Source organism: Callospermophilus lateralis, chromosome 18 (genome assembly GCF_048772815.1).
Source record: "Callospermophilus lateralis isolate mCalLat2 chromosome 18, mCalLat2.hap1, whole genome shotgun sequence".
In the NCBI taxonomy this organism is placed as follows: Eukaryota; Metazoa; Chordata; class Mammalia; order Rodentia; family Sciuridae; genus Callospermophilus; species Callospermophilus lateralis.
In genome coordinates, this window is record NC_135322.1 from 54,761,318 (window position 1) to 54,784,745 (window position 23,428).

Consider the following 23,428-nt stretch of genomic DNA (forward strand, 5'->3'; position numbering starts at 1 on the left):
CAAAAACAGAGTTGTTTAAGTGCAAGGAGAGCATAGTGGAAGAAAAGAAGAAATTTGAAATGGGATTTACCTATCAGTTAAATAATTGGGTTAAGTAACTCTTAAGGTTCTTTCTGACCATCCTGATAACACAGTGTTTCTCTTTGTTTCAGAAAGTGGTGGAGAGAGAGCTAGATGCTCTTTTGGAACAGCAAAATACCATTGAAAGTAAGATGGTCACTCTCCACCGAATGGGGTGAGTCTGTGCATCACGGCAAGAGCTATTATGAATTCCAACAGGGTCCAATGCATAAGTTACCATTTTTCTTAACTTTCTGTTATAAACTGCCAGTTGAGTTTGAAGTGGAGAGAATTAACTCAATATAAAGTGAACTACCAAAGGGTATATACATAGTTTATTGGTTATCAGAGAGTTCTTGGAACAGGTGAAAACTTGTTAGAGATACAGATTCTAGGACCCTAGCCCAAACTTACTGAATCTGAAACTCCGAGAGCATGGTCCAGGAATATGTATTTTAACAAGCCTTTCAGTGATTCTGATGTGTAGCTCACATTTGAGAACCACTGCTTTTATAGGGATTGTGTGTTTGCTGGTCAAAAAGATTTTTTTCATTGATCTCAGCATTTTCTCAGATTATTGGTTAGTACATTTTAGGCTACTTAGTAATTGGCAGAATCTGTTCTTTAGTTGGATGTTAATCTATTTAGGGGCAAATCTAGTAGTTTTTAAAACTAATTTTGTATTAAGTATAGAACAGTAAAATACTCTTGAGAAAAAGCTATGTGTAAACTCAGGTAAAAGTTTTGGGGAGGTTAAAAAAAAAAAGTAGAAGACAGTCTCCATTTGCAAAAAAATGTTTCCATCTCTTACTCCTACTTTCTGCCCTTTGAATATGTGTGCTAACAATGTGTGTTTCTAGTCCCAACCTGCAATTGATTGAGGGAGATGCAAAGCAGTTGGCTGGAATGATCACTTTTACCTGCAACCTCGCTGAGAATGTGTCCAGCAAAGTTCGTCAGCTTGACCTAGCCAAGGTGATCCCTTTGAGTTTTGGATGTTTCAGTTAATTGGGGGCAGGAAAGAAGCTACATTACAGATTAGAGCAACACCATCCAGTAGAAATCTAATATGAAATACCAGAACCAAAGAAACAACATGAAAACTATAAACTACTACTTGAGTGTATATATAAAAATGCTCAACAAGACACTAACAGAAAAAAATCATGCAATGTATAAAAATGATTTTATGCTGGGCATGGTGGTGCACGCCTATAATCCCAGCAACCTCGGAGGCTGAGGCAGGAGGATCTCAAGTTCAAAGCCATCCTCAGCAATTTATCGAGGCTCTAAGCAACTTCAAGACCGTATCTCAAAGTAAAAAGGGCTGAGGATGTGGCTCAGTGATTATGTGCACCTGGATTCAATTCCTGGTACAAAAAAATAAATAAATAATAAAATAAAAAGGATTTATACTGGATGTAATGGTGCATGTCTGTAATCCCACCCCTATTTGGGAGGCTGAGGCAAGAGGATCACAAGTTCAAGGCCATCGTGCACAATTTCTCAAGACTGTCTCTCCAAAATAAAAAATAAACAAAGCTGGGAATATAGTGTGGTGGCAGAGTACTTTCCAAGCATAGGTGAGGAGGCCCTGGGTCCAATCCCCAGTACTGCCAGGAAAAAAGGATTATGTACCAAGACCAAATGGAATTTATCCTAGGAATACTAGATTGGTTTAACATGCCAGAGGCTGAGGCAAAAGGATTTCAGGTTCAAAGCCAGCCTCAGCAACTTAGGCCCAAAGCAATTTAGCAAAACAAAAAAAGGGGTGGGGAGGGGTGCTAGAGATGTGGTTCAGGGGTTAAGTGCCCCTGGGTTCAGTCCCCAGGACAGAAAAACAGAAACACATGATCCCCTCAGACTCAGATAAAGCATTTGAAAAATTCATTGTCCCTTTAACATAAAAACATTTAACCAATTTGGGTCAGAAGGGAATATCCTTAGCCTGATAAAAGGCAACTGTGAAAAATCCACCCCTAAGCCAGGCATGGTGGTGCACAGCTGTAATCCCAGCAGCTCCAGAAGCTAGACAGGAGGATTGCGAGTTCAGGCCAGCCTCAGCAAAAAAGTGAGGTGCTAAGCTACTCAGTGAAACCCTGTGTCTCAATAAAATGCATGAAAGGTCTGAGGATGTGGTTCAGGGGTCAAGGGCCCCTGAGTTCAATCCCCAGTACCAAAAAAAAAGGAAAAATCCACCACTAACACTGACATCATTTCTCACTGGTGAAAGAAAGGCAAAATAAAGAGCAAAACAAGGATGTCTATTCTATCACCATGCCCACTGCCTGGTATTGTGGGTTTAACCCAAGGGCATTTTACCACTGAGCTACATCCCCAAAAACCACACACACACTTTTTTTTGAGACAGGATCTCACTAAGTTGCTTAGGGCCTCACTAAATTGCTGAGGCTGGATTTAAACTTGTGATGCTCCTCAGCCCAGCCTAAGATGTCTGCTCTTACTAATGTATTCTAACCAGGGCAGTTAGACAAGGAATTAAATAAGAATCACCAAAGCTGAGAAAGAAGGAATTTAATATGAACCACCTATATAGTTTTACATTTTCTAGTAGCCATTTATAAAAAGTAAACAGAATTAGTGAAAATAATTTCAATAACATAATTTATTTAACCCACTATATCTAAAATACATTTATCATGTAATTACTATCATGTGTGTGGTAGAGGGTGGGGTATACTAGGGACTGAACCCAGGGATACTCTACCATTGAGCTACATTCCAAACACATTTTTATTTTAAGACAGAGTCTCCCTAAGTTGCCAAGGTTGACCTCAAATTTACAATCTTGCTCCCTCAGCCTTCCCAGTAACTGGGATTATAGCCAATCACCACCACACCAACTATGTGATGATATTAGTGGGATTTTTTTACCTTCTTTATTTTTGTACTTGGTATTTAAAATTTGGTGTGTATTTTACACATACATATATTAACTGGGGCCAGCCACATTTCAAGTGTCATTGTGGTTAATGGCTATGAAATAACGTAATTCTTCCTGATTTTTTTGTTCAGATTATCTTTTTTTTTTAATATTTATTTTTCAGTTTTTGGCAGACATAACTTTATTTTATTTTTATGTAGTGCTGAGGATCGAACCCAGCACCCCACGCATGCCAGGCGAACGCGTTACCGCTTGAGCCACATTCCCAGCCCAGAGAGGCAATATCTTCACAAAACAGTATAGCCACACAGCCACTGACTCATGTATGAAAGTTTTGGTTTTTAATTCTTGCTTATTCTAAAAGAAATATGCCTTCTGCATATTTCACTAATTTTTTTACTTACTTTACAATGTTCCCAAAATATCACATAAGTTTTGATTCAACTATAAATAAAGTTAAGAAAACAAGCCAAATTATAAATATTGATTATCCCTTTCTTCCATTGAAATGAATTATTTGATCACATAAATAAGATTTTGTGAGACCTGTCAGCTGGCCTTGATCATCAATAACAGTTTTGTGGGGCTGGGGTTGTGGCTAAGTAGCAGAGTGCTTGCCTCCAACATGTAAGGCACTGTGTTCGATCCTCAGCACCACATAAAAAATAAATAAACAAAATAAAGATATTGTGTCCATCTATAACTAACAAAATTTAAAAAAAAAATAACAGTTTTGTGAGTGGTAGTGGAAGAGTTTGTAAGTTTGACAGTTAAAGGCAAAAAGGTTAATCAGATTCAGACCCTGAATCACCCTATCTTTTGGATGAGTGTTTTTGAAAAAAAATACATTACTTCTAGCCAAGCATTACTAGCACACACCTATAATCCCAGGTATTGAAGAGGCTGAGGCAGAAAGATCATAGGTTCAAGGCCAGCCTGAGAAACTTAGTGAGACCCTGTCAAAATAAAAAGAGCTGGGAGGTAGCTCCGTGGTGAAGTGCTTGCCTAACATGTGATACCCTACATTCAATCCCCTGTACTACAAAAGAAAGAGGGTGGGGGGAGAAAAAGAAATAGGACTTTTTATTTCTAAGCGCAAAGTCTTTTTTTCAGAATCGCCTCTATCAGGCCATTCAGAGAGCTGATGACATCTTGGACCTGAAATTCTGTATGGATGGAGTTCAGACTGCTTTGAGGAATGAAGATTATGAGCAGGCTGCAGCCCACATTCATCGTTACTTGTGCTTGGACAAATCAGTCATTGAACTCAGCCGACAGGGCAAAGAAGGTCGGCATCCCAGACTTGATTTCTAGTTTGGTTACAAGCACTGTAATCTGAACTAGGTACACTCAACCAGGAAAAAGTCATGTATTGTTAGGAAGTTCCCTTATTTCGTTGTAAGCCCTATGTATGTCCTGTACCATCCCAGGGCAGATGTTGCTATTCTCAGTTTATGGAAAAGGAAACTGAATCCAAATCTTCTGATTCTCTGGCTGTTGTATTTTTTTCACTTGTCCTTATTGCCTACTTACAAAATGAAATTATTAGCTTTCTATTCTACACTTTCCTGTCTCTCTAGGAGTATTCACTTGTGCATCCATTTATTGTGCAAATATTTGTTGAGTTCCTCTTTATATCAGAACACGTACTATTTATAATATGCAAAATTACTTTTCATCTTTCCACTCCTATTTCTTTGCTTATTTCATTCCCTTCTCCTGGAATTTATGTCTTTCTTATTCAGGCATCAAAATCCTGCCTATCTTTGAAAGATTGGATGTCACCTTCTCTAAGAAGCCTTTTTCATTACTTCAACCAGAAATGTGATTTGGGGGCACCTTTCTTAGGACACTTAGATTAACTGAATTTTATATAGTTATTTGGGCACATTCTCTTTTACTTAATTGTAACTCCTGTGACAGTAGAATCATGGCAAATTCATCATTTTAATCATCAGTATTACTAGTATAGTGTCTTTTTTTTGTTTTGTTTTGTGTCTGTTTTTTTTTTTTTTTTTTTTTTAAGATAAGGCCACACTGAGTTATTAAGTCTGGTCTCAAACTTGTGATCCTCCTGTCATCCTCAGTTGCTGGGGTTACAGGTGTGTGCTTAGTATAGTATCTTGCACATAGTCTTTTGTACATACTTGTCAAATGGATAGTGGTGCACAGAGTGGCATGGACCCAACAAAGAATTTTTTAAAACTAATTCTCATTTTCTCCCCATGAGCAGGAAGTATGATTGATGCCAACCTGAAATTACTGCAGGAAGCTGAACAGCGTCTCAAAGCCATTGTAGCAGAGAAGTTTGCCATGGCCACCAAAGAAGGGGATTTACCCCAAGTAGAGCGCTTCTTCAAGATTTTCCCACTGCTGGGTTTGCATGAGGAGGGATTAAGCAAGTTCTCAGAATACCTTTGTAAGCAGGTATGGACCCTGATGGCTTGGTAGGATAATGGTTTGGTTCTTGGCTATTACTGTGTACCAGGCATGGTCTAGACAACTACTGATGCACATTTTTTTCCAACAGACTAAGTGAAAATATAGGTAAATTAAAATGGAAATTCTCTGATAAGTTGAATCACTCCTTTTAAGCTATCAGTCAAAAACTGGCTTCTAGTGCTCACTTTGGCAGCACACATACTAAAATTGGAATGATACAGAGAAGATTAGCATGGTCCCGGTGCAAGGATGACATGCAAATTTGTGAAGCATTTCATATTTTTTGCTGAATGTTTTCTTTGATATAAGGAGGCCGATTCATAGTGGGATAGGGAGAGGAAGCAGGGGAGGAATAGATGAACTCTAGATAGGGCATAGGGGCTGGAGGGGAAGGGAGAGGATGCATGGGTTATTGATGGTGGAATGTGAGGATCATTATTAACCAAAGTACAGGTATGAAAACACGAATTGGTGTGAATATACTTTGTATACAACCAGAGATATGAAAAATTGTACTCTATATATGTAATTAGAATTGTAATGCATTCCGCTGTCATATATAAAATTTTTTTTAAAAGGCTCCTAGGGGGCTAGGATTGTGGCTCAGTGGCAAAGTGCTTGCCTAACACACGTGAGGTCCTGGGTTCAATCCTCAGCACCACATAAAAAAGAAGAATAAACAAATAAAATAAAGTTATTTAAAAAAAAAAAAAAAACTGGCTTCTATTAAAAGCTGTTGGATCTTAGGTAATGAAGTCTCAAGACTTCATAACCAGGCTTGGGTCTCAAAATAAGCCATTTGACATGAAAGAGGTTAGGTCACTTAAAAGTTAAATCCTGAGAAGGAAACAGGGTTCAGTTCAAATCTCAGGGCTTTAGTGCTTTTCTTCTCTTTGAAAAAGGAACTGTCACTAGCCAAGGGAGGGTCCCCTGTTCTATGGAATTTTTGTTGTTTTTTAGTTTTGGTGCTTATTTGTTTTTGGATTGGTTGCTAAGGAATCCAGCCCGGGGCCTTTTATGTACTAGGCAAGTGCTCAACCACTGAGCTACATCCCCAACTCTATGGTACTTTTTAAAATCAGTACTTTGCCACCAAGGCACTAGAAATGGCTTCTAATTTTAATCCTTTAAAAGACCCTTTACGGGCTGGAGATGTGGCTCAAGCGGTAGCGCACTCACCTGGCATGCGTGCAGCCCGGGTTCGATCCTCAGCACCACATACAAACAAAGATGTTGTGTCCGCCGAAAACTAAAAAAAAAAAAAATATCAAAAAATTCTCTCTCTCTCTCTCTTTAAAAAAAAAAAAAAGAGAGAGAGAGAGACCCTTTACACAGTACACAAGTAGCCAAATTTCTTGTCCTGGCTCAACAAAGTACTGTTTATTTTTTTTTATTATTTGTTTTGTTTTAAATATTTATTTTTTAGTTGTAGTTGGACACAATGCTTTTATTTGTTTATTTTTATGTGGTGCTCAGGATCAAACCCAGGACCTCTCATGTGCTAGGCAAGTGCTTTACTGCTGAGCCACAGCCCCGGCCCCCACAAAGTACTGTTAATAATAATAATCTACACGTAGAGAAGAAACTGAAACTGAGGGCTCTGTTTGTTGGCCATTGGCAGTCCATATTTTCAAAGAAAAGACAAAAATGTCCTGCCTGAGCTCAGAAAGCCAAGAACCCTCCAAAGGAGGTTCCTCTGTGCTGCCTGAGCCTCCAAGCATTAAGGGAAACATGGGAATAAACAAATCAATGGGAGGCCTTTTTTGGAAAACTGAGACAAACCTAGTTAAGACTGGTCTTTGTTCAGAAATATATGTGGATTTTCTTTTCTTTTTTTTTTTTTTTTTCAGGTGGCCAGTAAAGCTGAGGAGAACCTACTCTTGGTTCTAGGGTCAGATATGAGTGATCGAAGAGCTGCAGTCATCTTTGCTGACACACTTACTCTTTTATTTGAAGGCAAGCCTCTTTCTCCACCCTATGGAGGCCAGAGAGATTTCTCTCTGACACCTGCATGCTAGCCTTTCTTTTGTCCCCTCTAACCCGATGCTTTAATCTAATCCTACAGTTTACTGTGTGTTGATTTATTGGAGAATTTACTTCCAGATTTAATATCTGATTAGCAAGACTAGTTAAGAGCCACTACAGTATTTTGATCCTCCCTAGTCCCCAAGACCCACATTCTATGAGTAAATTTCTTTTCTTTTTTTTTCTTTTTTTTAATTTTTTATTTATTTATATGTGGTGCTGAGAATTAAACCCAGTGCCTCACACATGCCAGGCAAGTGCACTACCACTGAGCCCAGCCTCCCTTTTTTCTATTTTTTGGTTGGTTGGTACTGATTAAACCCAGGGGCACTTTACCACTGAGCTACATTCCTGGCCTTTTGAATGTTTTATTTTTAAATAGAGTCTCACTAAGTTGCTTAAGGCCTTGCTTAGTTGCTGAAGCTAGACTCAAAACTTGCAATCCTTTTGCCTCAGCCTCCCTAGTTGCCAGCATCACAGGCATGGACCACTGCACCCCGCTCTGAGTAAATTTAACCCTAGGATAAATTACTGGAAAGAGAGTGATCCTGATTTCTAGAGATACAACTAGTTAAAAAAAAAAGTATTTTTAATTTAACTTATCAATATAAATTCTCAAATGCTTATTAGTATATCAGTCACTGTGCATATTTAACAAATTTGCTTAACAACTCTCAGTACCAGCTACAACTATATGTGTTCATTTTGTGTGGTGAAGCAACCCAAAAGGATTGAATTAGACCTTAATTCAATTGGATTAGTCCAGGATGGGAAAAAGGAGTTTATTTTATGAGACAACTATTTGCAGTTCAACCTTTTCACTTCCTTCTAGGGATTGCCCGCATTGTGGAGACCCACCAGCCCATAGTGGAGACCTATTATGGACCAGGGAGACTTTATACCTTGATCAAATATCTTCAGGTGGAATGTGACAGACAGGTAGAGAAGGTGGTAGACAAGTTCATCAAACAGAGGGACTACCACCAGCAGGTGAGCTGGGGAAGCTATCAACAGTTTAGAAGCATTTTTAGTCAGAAATATGGAGTAGAATATACTAGAGGAGAAAAAAATAAAAATGATGCATAGAATAAACAAATTTTAAATTCATACTGGCATGCATTTTCCCATTACCACCTTGTTTTCAACTTGAGATATTGTCAAGATGGTGATGGATAGGAAATAGAACTTCCTAAAGAACACAACATATGTTAGACCATTTCTTTAATACAGAATGTGCAACAGTGCCCTCTGGTGACATTATGAGGATTTTCTTTCCTAAGGTCCTATTGAGTGATGTGTAATTAGTCTTGAATATCCCCTTAGTTCTTTCATTGCAAACATAACTTTGCTTATTCAGAATTTTATTTTTTACATTCCTTTGATCAGAGAATGGAAAAGTAGTATATAGAAATAGGAGTAGCCTCATACAATTGTGTTTCCAGAACTCCAGACTAGGAGACTCTAGACAGTAATGCATTGGAACACCACTAGTATTACTTGTAAGTACAATAACAGAGGCAAGTGTTAGCATCTAAGCCAAAAGTTACTCTTTGACCCATTATGTTGGAAGCTTACCTCTGGCTTGAAGGAAAGGTATACCTGACAAGCTTACGTTTTTGTCGGGGAGGGGATGCTGGAAACTGAACTCAGCGGCACTTGACCACTGAGCCACATCCCCAGCCCTATTTTGTATTTTATATAGAGACAAGGGTCTCACTGAGTTGCTTAGAACCTTGCCATTGCTGAGGCTGGCTTTGAACTCCTAGCTAGCTTACCTTTATGTTTACATGCTAGAAGTTTGGAATAACAGAGGCAGATAATTGGTGGGTGGGAAGAGTGTCCTCATTTTTGTGGTGTATTACAGTTCCGGCTTGTCCAGAGCAACTTGATGAGAAATTCTGCAACAGAAAAAATTGAGCCAAGGTAATCATCCTGTTTTCTTCAGCCCAAAGGAATTTGAATTGATAGTCATATCTAATTCAGAGATTACGCTGCTATAATGTGGTCTGTGATTTTAAAATATTGTTTTGTAATGGAAGCTAGCATAAAAACAAATGTCTGTATAATATATATGTGGATCATAAAGAATAACAGATCATTGCAGTACTTTTGAAGCTTTGAAAATGATTCTCTTCATCCTTTCTCCCAAAGGTAACTATTACCCTAAAATTTTTAACTTTTATATAGTAGAGTTGCTCACCTAGCACATGTGAGGCACTGGGTTTGATCCTCAGCACTGTAAAAATAAGATAAAGGTGTTGTGTTTACCTACAACTATATATATATATATATATATATATATATATATATATATTTTTTTTTTTTTTTTTTTTTTTTAAAGACAATCCAGGCTGGGGGTGTGGTTCAGTGGTAGAATGTGTCCTTAGTATATACAAAGCCCTAGGTTTAATCCCCAGTACTGCCTCATGCACACACAAAAAAGAAAAGAAAGCAAGTTACATTATAAAATGTATTCATTCAATCAAATTTTTACTGATTACATATAATATGCCAGATACTGGTCCTTGTATGGTAGAAAGCAAAGTGAACAAAACAGATAAAATTCTTTTCTTTGTGGCACCTACAGTCTAACAAGTGAACAATAATAATAGCTAACACATATATGATGCTTACTATATGCCAGACGCTGTTCTAAGGACTTAACAAATACTAAACCATTTAGTCTGACAGGCGGGTGGGGGGCATATTTTGTTTTCTAGTTTTTTTCTTTCAGCACTGGGGATCAAACCTGGCATGCTAGGCACACATTACCAGTGACCTATACCTCCAACTCCACTAGGTTTCTTAGCCTCTGCATTACTGGCATTTTGGCTGGATAATTCTTTATTGAGAGGAATTATCCGGAGCATTATAGGATGATTAGCAGCATCTTTGGATTCCACCCACTAGATGCTACAAGTATCCTGAGGTGGGGTGGGGGAGCAAAATTGCCCTCAGTTGTAAATCACTGATTTAATCTTGAAATGTTTACAAATGAGGAAGCTATAGCATGGGGAGGCTAATTGTCATGCCCAGGGTCATACAGTGGCAGGACCAGAAATAGAATCCAAGCAATTTGGCTACAGAGTTCATGCTGTTAACCAATATTATATAATGAATACAGATTATAGGAGAGCATGTAATAAAAGGATGCAACCTAATCTGAGGAAGTTTCAGGAAGAATTCCTGAGGAAATGGCCTTAGATCTGAGATCTGGAGAGTGAATAGGAATATAAAGTGAGAGTGTCCCAGATAGAGTAAGAAAAACGTGTAAAAGACCTATGAACTTAAGAAAACCAGTATAGCTGAACTGCAAAGTGTGGGGGAGCACCTGATATAAAGAAGTCCTTAAGAGTCAGGCTATTCAGTGTCTTATATCCTTTGAGCTATGGACACCATATGCTATGACCAGATTTTTGCTTTGGAAAGTTCTCTTCAGTGTGCAAAGGGAGTTGGCTTTTGTCTGTAACATGAGGTAGAGACTCAACTTCATTCTGTTTCATGTAATATCAGTTGTCCCCCCACACAATTTGTGGAAAAGACCATTCTTTCCCTATTGAATTGTCTTAGCAGTCTCATTCAAAATCAGTTGACCATCTGGACTCTCAATTCCCTTACATTTACATGTCTATCATTATGCCAGTACCACACAGTCTTGATTGCTGTAGCTTTGTAAAAAGTTTTGAAATTAAGAAGTGAGTCCTCTAATTTTGTTTTTTCAGGATTGTTTTAGCTATTCACTGGGCTAAATGCATGCGCCTGGGACACATTTTAATAGTGTATTCTAAAATCCTACCATGGGGCTGGGGATGTGGTTCAAGCGGTAGCGCGCTCGCCTGGCATGCGTGCAGCCCGGGTTCGATCCTCAGCACCACATACAAACAAAGATGTTATGTCTGCCAAAAACTAAAAAATAAATATTAAAATTCTCTCTCTGTCTCTCTCACTCTCTCTTAAAAAAAAAAAGAAAAGAAAATCCTACCATGGCTGAATTAGGGGTTGGAGAAGTATATTTTCTTTCACATAAGGGATAATTTTTTTCAAACCACAAAAGAAAACCCACCTTCCTAGCCTCATATTTATCCAGGGTAAATTCTTAAGCATAAATGATTCAGGTGAAACATATAAGGGGAAAATGTGGTTGACAGCTGTCTTTTATAGACAGGCAGCAGAGTCAGGATGACCATCTGGCAGGGCTGATCCTTATGAGGAGGGGGATCTGAATCCAGTATCCTCTTTATTCTTTCTGCCTTGTGTGTCTCAGAGAACTGGACCCCATCCTGACTGAAGTCACTTTAATGAATGCCCGTAGTGAGCTGTACTTACGCTTCCTCAGGAAGAGGATCAGCTCGGATTTTGAGGTGGGGGACTCCATGGCCTCAGAAGAAGTAAAGCAAGGTAAAACATGTTTCCCATAATCTTTGAGCAGGCTGGCTTAAATAGTTGACACTGTCTCCTCATAGTTAAGCCACAGATCTCCTATTAAAGAAATAACTGGAACTTTTTAGTTTCTAGGGGTCTCGGGCCAAATTGACTCTCAAGAAGAAATTTCAGTGCACCATGGCTTAGAAATGGACTGGACCTCTGAGGGCCATTTAAATATTTTATAGGCAAGGAAAACTGATACTCAGTTTTAAATGATTTGCCCCTGTTCTTTTCACTGCACGCTGCTTTATGCCAGCTCTGGTTTAGTTTTGTTGTCAGATTTTTGGAGATGTGTACATGATAGATAGTTTAACAAAAAAACTTATTTAACTGCACTAGGGAACTTTGGGGAATGATAGAAATGTTATAAAACTATGGCCAGAGATGTGGCTTAGTGACAGGGCACTTACATGTCATGTGTGAGGTCTTGGGTTTGATCCCCAACACTAAAAAGAAAACAACAAGAAATATTAACAAAACTGATTATGGAAATTGTTGCACAAATCTATAAAGTTATTAAAAATTATTGAATTGTACACATACAGTGGATAAATTTGTGAAATTATACCTCAATAAAAATTTTTAAAATATATGATACAGAGGAAGTTTTTATCCCCTTCCCAGCCTTCCAGTTCCACTACTCACATTTTTTTTTTTTTTTTTGCAGGGAGGGTATCAGGGATTGAACCCAGTGGCCCTTTGCCACTGAGCTAAATCCCCTGCCCTTTTTTATTTTTTGAGACAGGTTCCTCCTATGTTGCTTAGGGCCTTAACCTCCTGAGTGTGCCACCATGCCCAGCTCCACCACTCACACTTATTTGAGGGGATAATGAAAATTGAAGGAAGGCGGGGGGGCATAGTCTAACTTCAATTACAGATTGACTCTCCAGTATTTGTCATGAGATGGGGTCTCACTATGTTGCCAAGGCTGGTCTCCAACTTCTAGGCTCAAGGGATCTTCCCTCCTTAGCCTCCTGAATAGCTGGGACTAGAGGCACACACCAGTGTGCCCACCTGACTTTCCAGGTTTTTAAGATGACCATTTTCCCAGTGCAGTGGTGCATGCCTATAGTCCCAGATATACAGGACATTGAGGCTTGAGCCTGGGTATTCAAGCCAGCCTGGGCCTCCTTTGAAACATTGTCTTTAAAAAAAAAAAAAAAAAAAAACTCTCAAATTCCTGCTGGACAAGTACCTGCAGAGTTCCTGAACTGGGGATTTGAGACCCATCCAGTGTCTATGGCATGCTACTTGGATTGTACCAATGAGACACAGCAAGGGATTTACTAATTTGACATTTAAAGAAAAATGTATTCTGATTAGGAGTTTGGTGCTCATCAGTGTACATACGGTTTAAAGCTATGTTGTCAATATAGTAGCCAGCAGCCACATGTAACCACTGAAATTCAGATTTCATTAAAATTATATTTTAAACTTTAGGTCCTCAATCCCACTAGCTACATTTGAGGTGTTTAGTAGCTGCCATGGCTGTTGGCTAGGATAGTGGACAACATAGATATAGAATATTTCTATCATCACAGAAACTCCTATTGAATACTGCTAGTTTAGAAAATGAAATGTTCTGTATCCACTATATTTCAGTCTTTGCCCTGGAAAGCTATATCTTTTGACTCTTAGTATTAATCCTAAGAAAATAATAAAAATAGAGTAAAAAGTTGTTTGTACCAAAGTCTACACTGTTACCTCCAATTATGAGGCTATCTTCTTATCTCCAATAGTGGCAAAACACTTGGAAATAACCCAGATGTCTAAAAATAGGAGATCAGCTAAAATAATATGGATTATTTGTATAGCCATTAAAAATAAGTAATAGCCAGCACAGTGGTGTACATCTGTAATCTCAGTCACGTAGGAGGCTGAAGTAGGAGGATCACAAGTTCAAAGCCAGCTTCAGCAATTTAGTAAGACCCTGTCCCAAAATAAAGACTTAAAAGGGCTGGGGATGTGGCTCAGTGGTTGAGTGCCCCTGAGTTCAAGCCCTGATACAAAAAAATAAGTAAGCTAAGAGCTGGGGATATAATCTCAGTGGTAGAGTACTTGCCTAGCATATGTGAAGCCCTGGGTGCAATTCATAATACCACACACACACACACAAAAAAAAAAAGTAACCTAAGCCAGGCACAATGGCATGCTCCTGACTAGTCCAATGACTCAGGAAGCTGAAGCAAGAAGATCACAAATTGAGCCAGCCTTGGCAAGTTTAAGGCCAACCTGGGCAACTTAGAAAGGCCCCATCTCAAAATAAAAAGGGTTAGGGAGATAGCTTAGTGGTAAAGCTCTCCTGGGTTCAATCCCCAGTACTAAAAAAAAGTAAGCTACACTGGGAAAAATGAATAAATAAACATATAGAAATGATTTGTGATATGATTTTAAAGCAAAATAGATATTGCATTTGTGCTATGATTATAACCATGTAAAGTCAGGTATGTATTTGGAACAAAAAAGAACCTTTAAAAAAAAAAATGAAAAAAGTTGTTCCCAAACCCTTGGGGAAAAAAAATGAATATTCCTATCTTTGCTATCCCCTAGAGCACCAGAAGTGCCTGGACAAACTCCTCAATAACTGCCTACTGAGCTGTACCATGCAGGAGCTAATTGGATTGTATATTACGATGGAGGAATACTTCATGAGGGAGACTGTCAATAAGGTAGGACAGAGGACAAATATATGGGGCTGCTTGTCCCAAGAAGCCAAGCTAAAGGAAGTAGCTGAGGCCTGTCATATTTTTTGGTCCTTTTTTTTTTTTTTTTTTTTTGTACCAGGGGTTGAAGTCAGGGGCACTTAACCACTAAGCCACATCCTCAGTCCTTTTTTTTTTTTTTTTTTTTTTTTTTGTATTTTGTTTAGAGACAGAGTCTTGCTGAGTTGCTGAGGCTGGCTTTGAACTTGCAATCCTCCTGCCTTAGTCTCCTGAGCCACTAGATTACAGGCGTGCGCCATGGCGCCCAGCTTGGTCCTGCTTTAAGAATAATTTTACATGTGGACTGAGTATCACTACTTTGTATGATAAGAAGTATTTTTGGATACTCTTGTTTTTGTGTTTGTTTTGTGGTGCTGGGGCTTGAACCCAGGGCCTGGTGCGTGCAAGGCAAGCACTGTACCAACTGAGCTATCTCCCCAGCCCTTTGGATACTCTTACCATAACTGTTGTCATAACTGTTCATATACCAAATTGGGATTTCTTTTCCAAAGAATACAAAAGAACAGCTCTGCTCCCCAGGGAGCCTACTTGTTCCCAACCTTCCTGGAGGTATGTGGGTGAGGAGCCTTGAGGAAGTAGGGTCTCCTATGTCTGAAATCCTAGGTGATGGATGTTTCCAAGACAAAGGCCATCAACATAAAATTTCATGATGTAGTAATCAATATAGAGAAGCTATCTATTTTGGCAAGCTTGTGAGAAGAATATGCCATATATCACAGGGTGTGATGACACATGCCTATAATCCCAGTGGCTTGGGAGGAGCCTGAGATGAGGATCTTGAGTTCAAAGCCAGCCTCAGCAACTTATTGAGGCCCTAAGCAACTCAGTGAGACCCTGTCTCTAAATAAAAATACAAAAAAAAAAAAAAAGGTTGGGGATGTGGTTCAGTGGTTAAGGGCCCCTGAGTTCAATCCCTAATACAAAAAAAAAAAAAAAAGAATATGCTATATTGTGAGAAACATGGGTAAGATATAGAAAAGGGAGCAAAGCCAGAACTATATAACCAGAACCATCTAGAACATGACATGCAGAACTGGGATACTCACTGGGTGCTTTGTCTTTTGGGTAGGCTGTGGCTCTTGACACCTATGAGAAGGGTCAGTTGACATCCAGCATGGTAGATGACGTCTTCTACATTGTTAAGAAGTGCATTGGGCGAGCTCTGTCCAGCTCCAGCATCGACTGTCTCTGTGCCATGATCAACCTTGCTACCACAGAATTAGAGGCTGACTTCAGGTACACTTGACTGCCTTTCTGCTTCTCAGGTACAAAGGTTTTAGGAGTAATTGATTCCCAAGCCCATTTGTTTCTTAATTTTCTTTATGATTCTAGTTCAGGTCTGTATAAAATAAAAACTCCTATCCTTAACACAACATCCTTGGCTCCCAGCAGATACCCATCAGGGAGGTACCTTAAGTGCAAATTTCTGTTCCCTCCATTGGGATGAAGGGGTCGTCTTTGGTCTTAAACCTAGGAAGAAAAAGAGGTGATTCAGATGAAAACAGTAGTTATAATAATTATCATAGTTACTATTTCTGCGAGCCAGGCACTGCTAATTCCTTACTCTTTTAGTTCTAGTAACAACCCTATGAGGTAAGAGCTATTAGCTGTATTTTGTAGATGTAGAAACTGGGGCTTAGTGAGATTCTATACCTTGTCAAAGATTACTTACCCCATAAGTGATGTAGTAGAGTCCAGAACTGATTCAAAACCTTTCCTCTCAACTCCTACATGGTACTGCCTTTCACTAAGCTGTACTGCCTCCTCTTTGTTAGAGTTCAGTAGTAATAACTAAAAGCCTCATAAGAAGTACATTGGCTAAAGGCACAACTAAAATGACATCATCAATATCATCATAGAATAGACAGTGTAGAAACTGAATTCTTCCTTTCCCTTCCCCCAACTCTGCTATGTAATGAGTTGATGTCCCATCAATTAAAAAAAAAAAAAAAAAAGTTCAATCTCCTCTGTAAATTTTTGTATGCTTGAGGGAGTGTTGATTACTGTCATACCCTGAGTCCTGAGGTCTCCTATAGTGGTCTACAGGATTTAGTTATCTCCCCAGAAGAATAAATGGTGCTGCTGGTTAGGGTTATGGACACTTCAGTCATACCGTCCTAGAGGCCAGGTTGAGCACTGTCACTCCCCATATGCCATTCTGCCCCCTAGGGACGTTCTGTGTAACAAGCTACGGATGGGCTTCCCAGCAACCACCTTACAGGATATCCAGCGTGGGGTGACAAGTGCCGTGAACATCATGCACAGCAGCCTCCAACAGGGCAAATTTGACACAAAAGGCATCGAGAGCACTGATGAGGCCAAGCTGTCCTTTCTGGTAGGTGACCCAAAGATTGGGACCTGGGTCAGTTTTTCTTGAGAGGTTAAACTGTAACCTCTAAGCCATAGTATAAAAAGCCTCAAGGTGAAGACTTTGCCTTCAGTATCTGTACAGAAAAAAGTCTCTATGAGGCTCTTATGCAGGGACCTATTCTGAGCAGCCTGAGCCCAAGATATGCTTTTTTGGGGGGTGGGGGATGCTGGAGATTGAACCCAAGGCCTCACACATGCTGGGCAAGCACCCTACCACTGAGCCACACCCACAGCCTAAATATGCACTTTTTCCTGCTGGAAGACTGGGCTCCTCAACTCTCCTGAATGCTCATTCCCAAAACCTCTGCCTGGCTCTTCAGTGGTCCCACAGGGTAGCCAGCTTGGTGTGCATCTGCCAGGTCTCCAGACTGCTTCTCTGAGGAGAGGCTCACAGAAGGGGTAGGTGCTAATGCCTACCAAGACTGCTTTTCTAGCAACTTCCTTTGGAAAGGTGACCCTGTTATAGCCCTTAGCTGCTTAGAATAAATGACAGGTACAATTGAAGCAATGAGTCTTACAGGGCAAATTTTTGTGACAGTTGAAAATGGAGAAGCATGGAAGAATGAAAGGTTTTCTAGAAAGTAACATCCAGTTCATGATGAGTCACTGGGAACACAGGACTCTGAAGTTCATTATCAGGCCTCTCTGGCCCATGCCTCTTGGCCCGAGTGGGAATAGCACTGTCACAAGTCCATTATGCTCCATCCTTAATAGTGGCTAGATTCTGAGTCTTGGCTTCTGAGGCTCAGAGACTGAAGGAAATATCCAATAACAGAGCTCTCCATCACCAGTCCGTAGATGGGGATGGATGCAAAATTGTATATATACATTTTTCTAGAAGTAAGGTCCTTAGTCTGTCAGATTATTAAAGAGGTCTGTAACCCCAAAAGAGTTCAAAGCTATTGTTTTTAGAGACAGAAGTCCTAACTTACTAAAATCTACCTTGTCCCTGTGCAGGGGAACCACATTAACCAGTCTGTCAGACTGGTTAGTGTGAAGACTATTTAAGCAGCCCCACTCACTTTTGTCACTGAAAGTATTTTCCCTGGGCATGAGTTCCTTCAATCTGGGATATTGCAATTGTTGCCAGAAAAGAGGATCAGCTTCGAGAAATTGTTACCTGTGAAATGTGGTACCTTTGGAGAACTTTGCCAAAATTTCCAGCAACGAGCATCATGAACTGATTTTAAAGATTCATTCATTTCTGTGTGCAGAAGCTTTCATTGGCTTTGCTGCCTACCCCATAAAAGCTAGATGTCTTTACCTGGTCATCTATTTAAGTCCTCCCAAATCTTTCCAGTCCTGTTTTCCACTTGACTCCACACTTCCTCAAGGCTGGCCAGTATGCCTTCAACTCACTCCTTGCTCTGTGAGGACCTCCCATTCAGAAAGCTTCATTGTTGGAGGATCCAGAAGATAAGGCCAAAAAGAAAGGTGGTGCTAAATGCTTGGTGATAAATTTCTAGTTTTCCTTATGCCAAACACTTAAAAATATCATCACTCCCACCACAGAGCCTACCTTTTATGATACTTTTGATTCATTTGCCTGTTAGAATGAATTTCCCAACTGTACTAACATATCATTTTTCATGAGCAGGATAAGCCCTGTGAATCCATGCTTACAAGGATTGTCAGTACAAGGGAAACTTTGAAATCAATACCATCTGAATTCAAATCCATTTTCCCCTTATGGCAGTTATTTTTGGTGTCCTTAAATGCCTTGGAAACATTCATGTTGTGGCCTTCATCCTTCAGCTGTCAAGACAGTGCAGTTATTTCTCTGAAAACTTATTAAATAAGCATGTTTGTATTGTGGCCTTTAGCCTTTTCCCTCCATACTCAGAGTGGCCTAAGCAGCACTGTCAACAGTGATTCTTCAGTATAGACTGCAGGAAGCCAGCAAGGGAAGCAGTCAGAGGAAGGACTTCCCAGTCTCAATCCCTGGAGTTCTGGGATTCTCCTTAATCCTGAGATCCTTAAATTCCTGACTTATGGCTCTTCCCTACTCTGCCCTCCTGGCCATGCCACCAGCACACCAGTCTAGAGACACTGAGACCTCTCAAATTGCTCCCACTCACAACCTATAGAATAGTATTTGTACACTACAGCAGTGCTCATGTGGCATTCAGCTTTCTGCCTCCCCTTCCTTCTGTCCTTACTTTCTCTTTCTTATAGTACTGAGGATTGATCCAGGGTCTTACACATACTAGGCAAGTAAGTCTGAGCTACATCCCTATCCCTTTTTGTTTTATTTTGAGACAGGGTCCTGCTAAGTTTCCTAGGCTGGCCTTAAACTTTTTTTTTTTTTTTCTTTTTCTTTTTTTTATTGTTGGTTGTTCAAAACATTACATAGTTCTTGATGGCCTTAAACTTTTGATCCTCCTGCTTTAGCCTCCCAAGTAACTGGGATTACACCCAGATGTATAAAACTTTTCTCTGAAGAGTCCTCAGTGCCATTCCACTGACCACAGAACAAAGGGCGAGCTATTCAGCACAGCACTGAAAGTCTAGTCAGACCTCACCTACCCCTGTAGATCTGTGTCACTGTCACTCCCTCTGTGTATCTGTGAGCTCTGTTGGTCTTCCAAACATTTCAGAGTTTTTCTGCCATTCTGCATTTTCTTACATTATCCCTTTTCCAGAGTGCATTCTTTAATTTACTCACTCAACAAATACTGCTTGATAAGCTTCTGTATGTCAGGCACCATCCTAGGTTCTATAGGTGAGCTGTCCAACATATAGCTACTAGCCACAGAGGCTATTTAAATTTACATTTAATCCAGGCGTGATGGCACACGTTTGTAATCCCAGCGGCCTCGGAGACTGAGGCAGGAGGATCACAAGTTCAAAGCCAGCCTCAGCAAAAGCAAGGCTCTAAGCAACTCAGTGAGACCTTGCCTCTAAATAAAATACAAAATAGGGCTGGGGATGTGGCTCAGTGCTTGAGTGCCCCTGAGTTCAATCCCTGGTATCAAAAAATAAATAAATAAATAAATTTAAATTTAGAACTAAAAATAAATTTATATTTAATCTGAGTGTAGTGGCAGATGCCTGTGATCCTGGTGACTCAGACCAAGGCAGAATGATTGCAAATTCAAAACCATTCTGAGCAACTGTCTCAAAAGATAAAAAGGTCTGGGGATATACCTAAGTGGCAGAGCTCCCTGGGTTTGATCCTCAGTACTGCAAAAAATTAGTAAGTAAATTTAAAAAAATCTTAAAAACTTAAAGTTATGGGCTGGGGATGTGGCTCAAGCGGTAGTGCGCTCGCCTGGCATGCGTGCGGCCCGGGTTCGATCCTCAGCACCACATACAAACAAAGATGTTGTGTCCGCCGATAACTAAAAAATAAATAATAAAATTCTCTCTCTGTCTCTCTCTCTCTCTCTCTCTCTCTCTCTCTCTCTCTCTCTCTCTCAAAAAAAAAAAAAAAAAAAACTTGAAGTTATATTTAAAAATCCAGTCCCTGAGTCATGCAGCGCACATTTCAAGTGCTCAGTAACCATAGATAGCTAGGGGCTGGTATACTAGACAGTTCAGATTTAGAATCTTTGCATTATCAAGAAGTCAAATAGTACTGTACTAGAGATATAGTGGTGGTGAAAACAGGCTAGGTCCTGCCTTCACGGATCTCATTCTAATGGAAAAAGCAGATAAGAAACATGTATACCAGATAATGTCAGGAAACTATGTACCCCTGAGAAAGTATCAGTGGACTGGAGAGTGTTGCTCAGTGGTAGAGAGCTTGTCTAGCATGTATGAGACCCTGGTTTCAAAACCTAGCAATATATACACATCCCAAATAGAATAGTGAGCTGGAGAGGCTGATGGGGTGCAGAAGTGTACTCACCCTCATCACCTCTCAGAACCATTTCAGCCTTACAAGTTCAACTCAGCCACCAACTCTGCCACACAGCCTCCCTAGCATTCTACAGATCAAAGCAGTTCTGCTTTCCTCTACGTAGCTATAGGAGTTTGTGCCTTGATAATCACTTTTGTCACATGCTGCTTCTAGTCTCTAAGGCAAGTGAGTAATGAAAGAAGGAGCTGTTGGCCCAGAGTGGGGACCCCCCTGAATTCTAATCCTGGTTTCAACCATGTGGCCTTAATCACTAGCTTTGGGTTTTGGTTTTGGTTTGGGGTTTGTTTTTTTGTTTGTTTTTTGGTACCAGGGGTTGAATGCAGGGGCACTTAACCATGAGCCACATCCCCAGCCCTTTTTTTGTATTTTTATTTAGAGACAGGGTCTCACTGGTTGCTTAGGGCCTCACTAAGTTGCTGAGGCTTTGAACTTGTGATCCTCCTGCCTCAGCCTCCCAAACCACTAGGATTATGTGTATGCACCACTGTTCCCAGCCAGCCTTATCACTTTTTGAGTTTCTGTCCCCGTACCTGTTTTATTTTCTTCATAGTATTTATCACCACCTGACATATATTTAATATAATACATATATTTGTTTACTATCCGATTTCCCTTCAAGAATGTCAGCTCTATTGTAGCAGATGGTATTGTGCCGTGTGTGTGCATTGTGCACACTGGAAATTGAACCTAGGCCTCACACATTCTGAACATACACTCTACCACTGAGCTATTCCCCTGCCCTGAGCGGGTGGATTTTGTCTGTTTGGTGAACTGCTTTCTCCCAGATGTCTGGAACAGTGCATGGCCCATAGCAAGTACTCAGTAAATATTTAGTCTGTCAATGTCGGCTGACCTTGGTGAACCATTTTACCGGCTAAAGAGTATCATTTCCTACTCCTATAAACAGGACCTGATAATACTTTTAGGCAGGTATTCAGTAGAGGTAGTGAGATAATAGTTGAGAAAATGCCTACTGGGTGGCAGGCTCCCTGGAAGCTCTTGGTAAGTAAACATCAGACCTTACATCCCTAGCGCAGGATTGCCAATTTGGAGGCCAGGACTTATCCTTGACCTGTGTGCCTGAGTCATTTCTGTTCTGTAAGTAACATGGAGCAAAAAGACCTGGAAACTAGGCTCTACCTGTGCAGTCCTGATGCTTTGCTGTCTTGGCATCAGGCACAGAAGAAAGGGTGAGCCTTGTTCACCATTCTCCCCAGTCCAAGATCTAAGTATCCCACCTGATGTCGGTGATGCGGGCTTTCCTTAGCATCTTAGAGCCCTCTCTGAGCCTCATGGAGTAAACTGACAGCCAGTCTGGCATTGGAGTAGGCAGCAAGCACAATGAACAGGACCTCACATTTTTCCTTCTTCATATCGCAGGTGACTCTGAACAATGTGGAAGTCTGCAGTGAAAACATCTCCACTCTGAAGAAGACTCTGGAGGTACAAGGGAAATTGCCTATCAGCTTTTAGCAGCTATAGCTTGCCATTTTGAGAAAGAGCCCTGTACTCATTATGGTGGGGACTGGAGCATTCTCTCACATAGAGCCATACTCAGGGGGATTCATTAGTGATTATCATGATAACAAGACATCTGTGGACCATGGGGAAAGCTCTGGCCATGAGTAGGAAGACTAGAATTCAAATTAGATCTTCCAGCTCATATTTGACATAGAACCTTAGCCAAGTCCCTTAACTCTGAGCCTTAGTATCCTGAGCCTTAGTTTTGTCATCTGTAAAATGGGGGACAGATCTCTACCCTGCCCTACTTTGGGTTTGTTGGGTAACCTAATGAAAAACAGGGTGAAAACACTTTACAAAAAAAGTATACTATTTTTATGACAAAACTCTGGATATGACATTAAATAAGGATCCCCAAACCCTGTTCAAGCTATTAGCTGGGTTCTTGTTGGTTTGTTTACTTTTTTAGTTGCTGTTATTTTAAAGGAAGGCAGCAGAGTTGAGGAGAAATTGCATGGACTATGAAGTCAGATACTATGGAGTTCAAATCTCCACTTGATCTCTGACCAGTTCTGTGGCTTTAGGCAAGTTCCATAACCTTCCTGAGCCTCGGTCTCCTCACTTTTTTGTTTATTTATTTAGTACTTGTAGATGGTCGGTATGCCTTTATTTCATTTGTTTATTTTTATGTTGGGCTAAGGATCAAACCCAGTGCCGCACATGCTAGGCAAATGCTCTACCACTGAGCTACAGCCCCAGCCTCCTCACTTTTAAAGCAGGAATCATAACCTCTTCCCCAAGGAAGTTATAGTCAAATGATACAATAATATAAAACACCTGATACAGAAGAGGCATTCAGTGGTACTTTTTTTTTTTTAATATTTATTTTTTAGTTTCGACGGACACAACATCTTTTGTTTTGTATGTGGTGCTGAGGATCGAACCCAGGCCACACGCATGCCAGGCAAGCGCGCTACCGCTTGAGCCACATCCCCAGCCCCTCAATGATACTTATTAATTATAACAGTTAAATAACAGCATGACTGGTGTATGCTATAATCCTAGTCCCTTGAGAGGCTGAGGAAAGAGGATTGAAAGTTGAAAGCCAGCCTCAGCAACTAACTGAGCAATTTGAGAGACCCTGTCTCAAAATAA

The 23,428-nt window shown here is 40.2% G+C and overlaps 1 protein-coding gene, 1 long non-coding RNA gene and 1 other non-coding gene across 3 annotated transcripts in view; 2 read left to right on the plus strand and 1 right to left on the minus strand.

Moving 5' to 3' along the window:
• The window catches only part of Cog4 (component of oligomeric golgi complex 4), a 30,568-nt gene that overhangs the window by 2,029 nt on the left and 5,111 nt on the right, over positions 1-23,428 (plus strand). The window contains exons 2-13 of the mRNA XM_076839242.2: positions 153-235; positions 921-1,035; positions 4,079-4,253; positions 5,199-5,392; positions 7,258-7,363; positions 8,265-8,422; positions 9,297-9,355; positions 11,697-11,830; positions 14,408-14,526; positions 15,650-15,816; positions 16,750-16,915; positions 22,193-22,255. Coding sequence (XP_076695357.1) covers positions 153-235; positions 921-1,035; positions 4,079-4,253; positions 5,199-5,392; positions 7,258-7,363; positions 8,265-8,422; positions 9,297-9,355; positions 11,697-11,830; positions 14,408-14,526; positions 15,650-15,816; positions 16,750-16,915; positions 22,193-22,255 — 1,539 coding nt within the window. The remainder of the gene's footprint in view (positions 1-152; positions 236-920; positions 1,036-4,078; positions 4,254-5,198; positions 5,393-7,257; positions 7,364-8,264; positions 8,423-9,296; positions 9,356-11,696; positions 11,831-14,407; positions 14,527-15,649; positions 15,817-16,749; positions 16,916-22,192; positions 22,256-23,428) is intronic.
• On the plus strand, positions 5,585-5,691 carry LOC143384567 (U6 spliceosomal RNA). The gene has a single exon (XR_013089368.1). It is a non-coding gene; the product is annotated as a U6 spliceosomal RNA (small nuclear RNA).
• LOC143384194 (uncharacterized) lies at positions 12,253-22,312 on the minus strand. The gene is made up of 3 exons (XR_013089272.2): positions 22,051-22,312; positions 15,627-16,050; positions 12,253-12,303 (listed from the first exon to the last, which is right to left on the minus strand). It is a non-coding gene; the product is annotated as an uncharacterized LOC143384194 (long non-coding RNA).